Source organism: Entelurus aequoreus, linkage group LG16, assembly GCF_033978785.1.
Source record: "Entelurus aequoreus isolate RoL-2023_Sb linkage group LG16, RoL_Eaeq_v1.1, whole genome shotgun sequence".
Classification (NCBI taxonomy): domain Eukaryota; kingdom Metazoa; phylum Chordata; class Actinopteri; order Syngnathiformes; family Syngnathidae; genus Entelurus; species Entelurus aequoreus.
In genome coordinates this window covers 47,001,218-47,010,835 of record NC_084746.1, presented here as the reverse complement: position 1 = coordinate 47,010,835, position 9,618 = coordinate 47,001,218, and the positions used below count along the sequence as shown (strand labels likewise).

At 39.9% G+C, this 9,618-nt stretch overlaps 1 protein-coding gene across 1 annotated transcript in view; it reads right to left on the bottom strand.

The window, feature by feature from the left end:
- Window positions 1-505: 505 nt before the first annotated feature.
- Window positions 506-9,618, bottom strand: part of LOC133631216 (zinc finger protein 629-like) — a 40,917-nt gene continuing 31,804 nt past the window's right edge. Inside the window, exons 7-8 of the mRNA XM_062023374.1 lie at window positions 3,733-3,823; window positions 506-3,661 (exon numbers count right to left, since the gene is read on the bottom strand). Of these exons, the coding sequence (XP_061879358.1) occupies window positions 2,649-3,661; window positions 3,733-3,823 (1,104 nt within the window). The 3' untranslated portion in view covers window positions 506-2,648. The remainder of the gene's footprint in view (window positions 3,662-3,732; window positions 3,824-9,618) is intronic.

The following is a 9,618-nucleotide window of genomic DNA, read 5'->3' as shown; positions in this document are numbered from 1 at the left end:
CTACAGTAATTACGGACGCTGCTGTTAATGTGACGTCACAAGTTAATTTTCCGGTTATCTGGAACGCACCATCAAGTCAAAGCGTGATAGTCTACTGAACAAGGAACTTTCACTTTGTGTGACATGCTATTCTTAATAATTAAGATGACATTCCCATGTAAATTATTTTATACTAGTAGTCTTACTTAGGATTTTGTTTATTTATACTTACTGTCTGTTCCGAATAACTTTTAACTAAAATGTTTTAAGTGCCATACAAATAAACATGTTTTTATTTAAGCATATATTACACTACATTTGGGTTGTACGGTATACCGGTATTAGTATAGTACCGCGATACGGCACTATACCGCCTCTGAAAAGTACTGGTTGTATGTTCACTGTTTTATTTAAAGACAAACTTGCAATAAGAAACATATGTTTAATGTACCGTAAGATTTTTTGTTAAAATAAAGCCATTAATGCAATTTTTTGTGGTCCCCTTTATTTAGAAAAGTACCGAAAAGTATCGAAATAATTTTGGTATCGGGACAACACTACACTACATGCAAACAATATTTTGGCGATTTTAATTTTTATACCGCCTCTGAAAAGTACCGGTTGTATGTTCACTATTTTATTTAAAGACAAACTTGCAATTAGAGACATACGTTTAATGTACCGTATGCTTTTTTGTTAAAATAAAGCCAATAATGCAATTTTTTGTGGTCCCCTTTATTTAGAAAAGTACCGAAAAGTATCAAAATAATTTTGGTATCGAGACAACACTACACTACATGTAAACATATTTTGGCGATTTTAATTTTCATTGTGTGCAACTTTCTGTTTTTGATGCGCAAGAGTGACTACACAAAAACTAGTAAAATATTTTTAAATTTTTACAGCTACTCAATATTTTATAAATCATTATGCTGCAAAGCCAAAACTAGAAAATTCCAAAAAGTTGATGTAACAATCTGGTGGACATCATGACGCACCCATCTGTTGTTTTGAACAATAATTTAATAATAAATGAACACACAAAGTCAATAGAAAAAGAGTCCGAGTCATGCAGGTTTCTGCTGTGTTGGATAACATGGTATCTTCTGATGTGACGGGGGTGGGGAGGGGGAGTTTCAAGCATCTCTGAATCCACGTTAAGAAGTCAAGTCCCGTTGGAAGGTTTTCAAATGTTAATCCTTATAAGCTGCACAAAGAGCACAGTGGTGTAACATAGCGTGGACACACTGTGTAAGAGGCGCTAATCAAGTCTTCATTTTTCTCTGTGTTTTCCCATTCCTGAAGTGACTGTTCTTTGTCCACCAATTACCACGCTGTACTGTCTGGCTTCACCTCTTTAGGAGTGCTTGGTACTCCAAAGGGAGGGTGTCAAACGTGCTATTTTGGTAGTAATAACTACTCTTGACTAGAGATGTCCGATAATGGCTTTTTTGCCGATATCCGATATTCCGATATTGTCCAACTCTTAATTACCGATACCGATATATACAGTGGTGGAATTAACACATTATTATGCCTAATTTTGTTGTGATGCCCCGCTGGATGCATTAAACAATGTAACAAGGTTTTCCAAAATAAGAGAACAACTTCAACTCAAGTTATGGGAAAAAAATGCCAACATGGCACTGCCATATTTATTATTTAAGTAACAATGTGCATTATTTTATTTAAGATGCCTCAAAAACAGCAGCTTGGAATTTGGGACATGGGACATGCTCTCCTTAAGAGAGCATTAGGAGGTTGAGGTGGGGGGGGGGGGTGTTTGTGGGGGGTGTATATTGTAGCGTCCCGGAAGAGTTAGTGCTGCAAGGGGTTCTGGGTATTTTTTCTGTTGTGTTTATGTTGTGTTACGGTGCGGATGTTCTCCCGAAATGTGTTTGTCATTCTTGTTTGGTGTGGGTTCACAGTGTGGCGCATATTTGTAACAGTGTTAAAGTTGTTTATACGGTCGCCCTCAGTGTGACCTGTATGGCTGTTGACCAAGTATGCATCGGCAGTCCGATATTATCTGACATCTCTAATGCCGACTAATCCTTCCTCACTAAATCGACTTTATTTATGCCTCCGTGGGGAAATTCTGTGGTTGCGGTGCATATTTTGCAAAACAAACACGACCTTGAACCAAAATTGCGCACTGAGCAACATGATAAAACCACTATTTTTAGTAATAACATGTGTGGCGCATATTTGTAACAGTGTTATAGTTGTTTATACGGCCACCCTCAGTGTGACCTGTGTGGCTGTTGACCAAGTATGCATTGCATTCACTTATGAGTGTGTCAAAAGCGTACTTCTTCCTACGTCCGTGTACACAGCTGCGTTTTAAAAAGTCATACATTTTACTTTTTGAAACCGATACCGATAATTTCCGATATTACATTTTAAAGCATTTATCGGCCGATAATTTCGGCAGTCCGATATTATCGGACATCCCCACTTTTGAGGATGAAAACGTACTAAGCTGGACAGTACCGTTTGGTGGAAACGCCGCAAAATCCTTTGAAAAAGTCTTTAAAAAGGAACAAACCACTTTAAAAATCCTACATGGAGGTTTTTTTTTTTTTGCATAGTCCGAAAAAAGCTCGAATGCTCTCCAAAGACAAGCAAAGCAAAAAAAGGGCTGGCTCTAGCGCCACCTGCGGCCAGCCTCAGCCATACGTATGAATGACGCAGTGGCGCTTCAGGTGGTGCATGAGGATGAAGGTCTTGCCGCACTCGGCGCAGTTGTACGGCCGCTCGCCGCTGTGCGTGCGCTGGTGGACCCTCAGGCTGCTCTGCTGCGTGAACCTCTTGCCGCACTGCAGGCAGCAGTAGGGCTTCTCGCCCGTGTGCGTGCGGTGGTGGATGCTGAGGTGCGACGAGCACTGGAAGCCCTTGCCGCACACCGTGCACCAGAAGGCCCGCTTCCTCTTGTGGCTCTGCTGGTGCAGCTTGAACTGGTGGAGGCGGGCAAAGGTCTTGCCGCAATGCGAGCACACGAAGCCCCGCCCCCCGCCCGAGAACGGCCGGTGGTGGATGAGGTCGGAATGGTGGCCGGCTGGTGTAAAGGTGCTGTGCGACGCCGTTGCGGTCGGTCCGTCTCCGGCGGCGTGTCCCCCGTTTTGGCTGCACCTTAGAAGTCCGTGTGAGAGGTTCCTCTGCATGTAGACCGGATCCTTGTGCCTGTCCGCCTGCGAGGCTGTAGGCGGGGGTCTGGGCTGAAAACCGGACAACTGCAGGTCCTTGTAGTCGCTGTTGTAAACGCCATTACAAGACCGCTGGGAGGAAGGCGGCTGGACAGTTGCTGATTTGCCAGAAAGGACGCGAGCGTTGGACTGCTCCGGGAAAGAGTCGGAATACTCGTCCACCACGCTGGAAAAGTCCGGGAAACTGGAGTCGATGTCGCCGCCTTCGATGATGGACGACCACAGCTGGGTGTCCCTCTCATCCAAAGACAAGTCGGGAAGTTGGTTCTCTTTGGCCGCGCCCAGCTTGCACCCGCCCTCCGCTTTCTCCGTCTTCACCAGCAACGAGAGTCCGCTTACCTCGCCTACCTGCTCACTTGAGACGAAGGCGTCTACAAAGTCCAAGGTCTTCTTCCCCGAGACGTCGGTGCGAGCCAAGTGGCGGTCCTCCTCGAACCTCTGACCCTCTTCAGCATGCTGGTAGTGCAACGCCGCACCTGCCGGTTCAAGACGAGAAGATCAGCGCGCGGCTCGGATTGGAGCGCATCACACCAAGTCCGATACTGACCGGCCCCGGTGGGATTATTGATCCACAGCACCTCGTCCAAACTCTCTTCCTTGATCGCAAAGGAGATGGCGGCGTCTTCCAGTACAGGACACTAGAAAACAAGAGCAGAAATGTGATAAGACTGACAATACAAGTAGACATTTGTGTCCTTATTTATTCATAAATACAGGGTTTGTTTTAACCCTTGTGTGGTGTTTGGGTCTGTGGGACCCGTTTTCATTTTTTATTAAAAGAAAAATGATACAATTAATTAATTTTTCAAACTGAGACTCACTGACTTTGGCTAATTTTCTGTGAAGAACATATATCAGAATACATATTTAATGACCACACACCATACATACACCCTCCCTACACATTTCTATTACATATAAGATGTCCGGGTCCACTGGAGAAGTGTGGAAATTGATGTTCTGTGTACCACACGCACCCAACACACACACACACAAACACACACACAGCAGGCCCAGACAGGAGGAGGACAGAGTGTAGGTACACAGAACATCAGAGGGTCAAATGTGCGAGAAAATGAGAGCAGACAGTGTTGACAAACAAAGTTGCAACCTTGTGTGGGAACCGCAGGTGCAAAAACAAAAAAGAAGAATCCCTGTGGGATGCAGAAACCGGCAGAGACATTTTCCGTGCAACGTTCATATTGTTGTTACTCAGCCAGCGTTTGTGGGTCTGATGGACCCCTTGCATTTTGTGGCTTTTAATGCCTCACAATCAAACACTTTTATGTTAAAATACTGAACAGATGTTTACCTTATCCCAATAAACATCTGTTCAGTATTTTAACATAAAATTTCATACACAAGACAGACTCAAAGTGCCTCACAGACAACAAAGTGAAACAAAAGAAAATAAAAGCAAAATTAAAATGCAGACAATAAAAATAAAAACAGTGCGGACGTTAAAAGTTAAAAGATTTAGCTGAAAGCTAAGGTGAACATAAAAGTTTTCAGTTTAGTTTTAAAAGTAGTCAGAGTTGGGGAAAGTCTGACATCTTCAGGAAGTTTATTCCAGCTATGTGTTGCATAGTGACTGAATGATGCTCTCCCTTGATTGGAGTTTACTCTTGGAACCGCTAACAGATTGGTCTCAGAAGATCTTAGTGATCTAGAGGGCTTATATAGTGGGAGCATATCAGTGATATACTTTCGGCCCTAAACCATGTAGTGATTTATATGTGAACAGGAGGATTTTGAAATCAATTCTCTGATGTACAAGGAGCCAATGTAAGGATTGAAGGATTGGTGTAATGTGCTCACATTTTTTGGTCTTTGTTAGAACTCTAGCAGCAGCGTTCTGAACAGGCTGTAGCTGCCTGACAGTTTTTTTGGAAAGACCTGCAAGGAGATCATTACAATAGTCTAGCCTACTGGTAATAAAGGCATGTACAAGTTTTTCTAAGTCTTGAGCTGACATGAGCCCTCTAAGTCTTGTTAAATTTTTGAGGTGATAGTAGGCCGATTTTGTTACTGATTTGATGTGACTGTCGAACTGTATATCAAAATCTAAAATAACCCCAAGATTTGATGTGTAGCAAAGCCTGCTTCCCCCCCCTCCCCCTAAGTTGTCCTCTGTCAATGGGTGGGTGTTAACAACTAACATTTAATAAAGTGTAAGCCATTTTTCGGAGACCATTTTTTGTTAGCACAATTGGACAATATGCCGCGTACCACTATTATTGTAAAGGCTAGACGTGTGTGACTGGTGGGAAAAAGAGAGCTAACGATAGTGGCCGTGTGTGGACATTAGACGAGACTGTTTAAGGGTCTCTCGAGTTTCTGCTTGCCAACTTTTTTGCTGAGCTCGCATTACGTCTTACCAGACCACTGGTTACAATAGTTTACCATATCGAGCGCTTCAGTAGTCTCATATTTGTGATAAAAAGCGTCACTCTCTACTTCACCTCTGCATCATACAAGCAAAGTGACTGACTGGTGGTGTTGTGGATCACATACATTTGGTGTGAGAAAGGTTTTGACACATTGGCTAGTTTTAATAAAAACTGGTTTCTTCTCCATTCTTCTCGTAGCTCTCCAAATCGTGCCAACGAGTTTGTTTTGAACCTTCGTTCATTTACTGAGAAAGGATGGGGAGCTCTTGAAACAATCATGTTTGGTTGAGCATTTCGAGGTATTTTTAAGAACATACACTACCGTTCAAAAGTTTGGGGTCACCCAAACAATTTTGTGGAATAGCCTTCATTTATAAGAACTAGAATAGACTGTCGAGTTTCAGATAAAAGTTCTCTTTTTCTGGCCATTTTGAGCATTTAATTGACCCCACAAATGTGATGCTCCAGAAACTCAACCTGCTCAAAGGAAGGTCAGTTTTGTAGCTTCTGTAACGAGCTAAACTGTTTTCAGATGTGTGAACATGATTGCACAAGGGTTTTCTAATCATCAATTAGCCTTCTGAGCCAATGAGCAAACACATTGTACCATTAGAACACTGGAGTGATAGTTGCTGGAAATGGGCCTCTATACACCTATGTAGATATTGCACCAAAAACCAGACATTTGCAGCTAGAATAGTCATTTACCACATTAGCAATGTATAGAGTGTATTTCTTTAAAGTTAAGACTAGTTTAAAGTTATCTTCATTGAAAAGTACAGTGCTTTTCCTTCAAAAATAAGGACATTTCAATGTGACCCCAAACTTTTGAACGGTAGTGTAAATTAAGTCGAAAATAAAGAAATACCTGTTTTAAACAGAAGACAACTTTATTAATCAATTATATGAGACTTCTGGCGGCCCCTAGAACTCCTGAAGCCGTGGCGTGTTTTCTTAACCGTAACCCCCCCCCTGGGGTCAATCTAGCTAGAAGTGAGTCAGAGGCGGTATCAGGTGTAAATTGTTTTCCTTCATGATGTCATGAATAGTCGAAAGCGAACGTTTGAGTGGATGAAAATTACAGATTTGTTTCACTGTTGGTGCTCATAAACAGATTATTGTTAGAACAGCATTAAAAAGTCACTTACAGGGGTGCTTTATTTGTTAATTCATGGTAATGTTATGGCAATACGTGACATTTACATGAAGGGCTGCAACTATTGATTTTTTATCAACTAGTTTGATACACTCGGGCGGAAGGCGCGGTACACCCTGGGTAAGTCTCCTCATCGCAGGGCCAACACAGATAGACAGACAACATTCACACTCACATTCACACACTAGGGCCAATTTAGTGTTGCCAATCAACCTATCCCCAGGTGCATGTCTTTGGAGGTGGGAGGAAGCCGGAGTACCCGGAGGGAACCCACGCAGTCACGGGGAAAACATGCAAACTCCACACAGAAAGATCCCGATTGAACTCAGGACTTTCGTATTGTGAGGCAGATGCACTAACCCCTCTTCCACCGTGCTGCCCTGGTGGTTTGAATTCATATCCAACAATTGCGACAACGACTTTTTACTGTCAACTGAGTTTCGTTTTTTTACGATTTCTGCTGGTGGTGTGCCTACGGATTTTTTCAACGCAAACAGTGTGCCTTGGCTCAAAAAAGGTTGAAAAACACTGTATATATTAGAGTGTAGCCAGAAGTCCGCACCCATCTTGTTATTGGAAAAATGTATTTCTTTTTATTCATCATTATTCTATGTTGTATATTTATGATCCGTTTGAAAATGTTACTGTTTTGCCAACAAAACTTGCCAACTTTCCATCTTTATTTTATGAATGTATATCCTTATTTGCTACTTTCATCTTTATTTTATGAATTCATACCCTTTATTTGCTACTTTCCATTTTTATTGTATGAATGTATACCCTTATTTGCTACTTTCCATTTTTATTTTATGAATGTATACCCTTATTTGCTACTTTCATCCTTATTTTATGAATGTATATCCTTATTTGCTACTTTCCATCTTTATTTTATGAATGTATACCCTTATTTGCTACTTTCCATTTTTATTTTATGAATGTATACCCTTATTTGCTTCTTTCCATTATTATTTTATGAATGTGTACCCTTATTTGCTACTTTCATCCTTATTTTATGAATGTATATCCTTATTTGCTACTTTCCATCTTTAATTTATGAATTTATACCCTTTATTTGCTACTTTCCATTTTTATTTTATGAATGTATATCCTTATTTGCTACTTTCATCTTTATTTTATGAATTCATACCCTTAGTTTGCTACTTTTCATTTTTATTTTATGAATGTATAACCTTATTTGCTACTTTCCATTTTTATTTTATGAATGTATATATCCTTATTTGCTACTTTCATCTTTATTTTATGAATTCATACTCTTTATTTGCTACTTTCCATTTTTATTTTATGAATGTATATCCTTATTTGCTTCTTTCCATTATTATAGCCTTACAGCCATAAGTGTTTACATTTTGCGTTCTATTTATTATTTTACTAATTTTTTTGTCTGGTTTTGTATTTGTTTTGTATCATCCCATGAGGTGTGTATTACTTTTTTTTGTTCGGTTTGTACTTCATGAAGTTTTGCACTTGTTGTGGGTTTTTTTTGTGTTTTTTGTTTATTTTCATTATATTTGGATGTAGTTGTTTGGTTTGTATGCTATCCATTAAGTAAGACTACATATTATGTTGAAGGGGGGCAGGAAAATATAAGATTTTCTTCATCCTGTTCCTTCTCAGGCATTGGTGTGTAAATGTGTGTTTAGTTGCTGAGGTTTAATTGTCTATTGATCAAAGATGCACATCAATGAAGGAGATAAATAAAAAAATGAAATGAAAAAATTGTATGAATGTATACCCTTATTTGCTACTTTCATCCTTATTTTATGAATGTATATCCTTATTTGCTACTTTCATCCTTATTTTATGAATGTATATCCTTATTTGCTACTTTCCATCTTTCTTTATTTTATGAATTTATACCCTTTATTTGCTACTTTCCATTTTTATTTTATGAATGTATGTCTATCTGTGTTGGCCCTGCGATGAGATGGTGACTTGTCCAGGGTGTACCCCGCCTTCCGCCCGAATGCAGCTGAGATAGGCTCCAGAAGCCCCGCGACCCCGAATGGGACAAGCGGTAGAAAATGGATGGATGGATGGAATGTATACCATTATTTGCTTCTTTCCATTATTATTTTATAAATGTATACCCTAATTTGCTACTTTCATCATTATTTTATGAATGTATACCCTTATTTTGCTACTTTTCATCTTTATTTTATGAATGTATACCCTAATTTGCTACTTTCCATTTTTATTTTATGAATGTATGTCTATCTGTGTTGGCCCTGCGATGAGGTGGCGACTTGTCCAGGGTTTACCCCGCTTTCTGTCCGAATGCAGCTGAGATAGGCTCCAGAACCCCCGCGACCCCGAATGGGAAAAGCGGTAGAAAATGGACGGATGGATGGAATGTATACCCTTATTTAATTCTTTCCATTATTATTTTATGAACTTATACCCTTATTTACTACTTTCATCCTTATTTTATGAATGTATATCCTTATTTGCTGCTTTCCATCTTTATTATTTTATGAATGTATACCCTTTATTTGCTACTTTCCATTTTTATTTTATGAATGTATGTCTATCTGTGTTGGCCCTGCGATGAGGTGGCGACTTGTCCAGGGTGTACCCCGCTTTCTGCCCGAATGCAGCTGAGATAGGCTCCAGAACCCCCGCGACCCTGAATGGGACAAGCGGTAGAAAATGGATGGATGGATGGAATGTATACCATTATTTGCTTCTTTCCATTATTATTTTATAAATGTATACCCTAATTTGCTACTTTCATCATTATTTTATGAATGTATACCCTTATTTTGCTACTTTCCATCTTTATTGTATGAATGTATACCCTAATTTGCTACTTTCCATTTTTATTTTATGAATGTATACCCTTATTTTGCTACTTTCCATCTTTATTTTA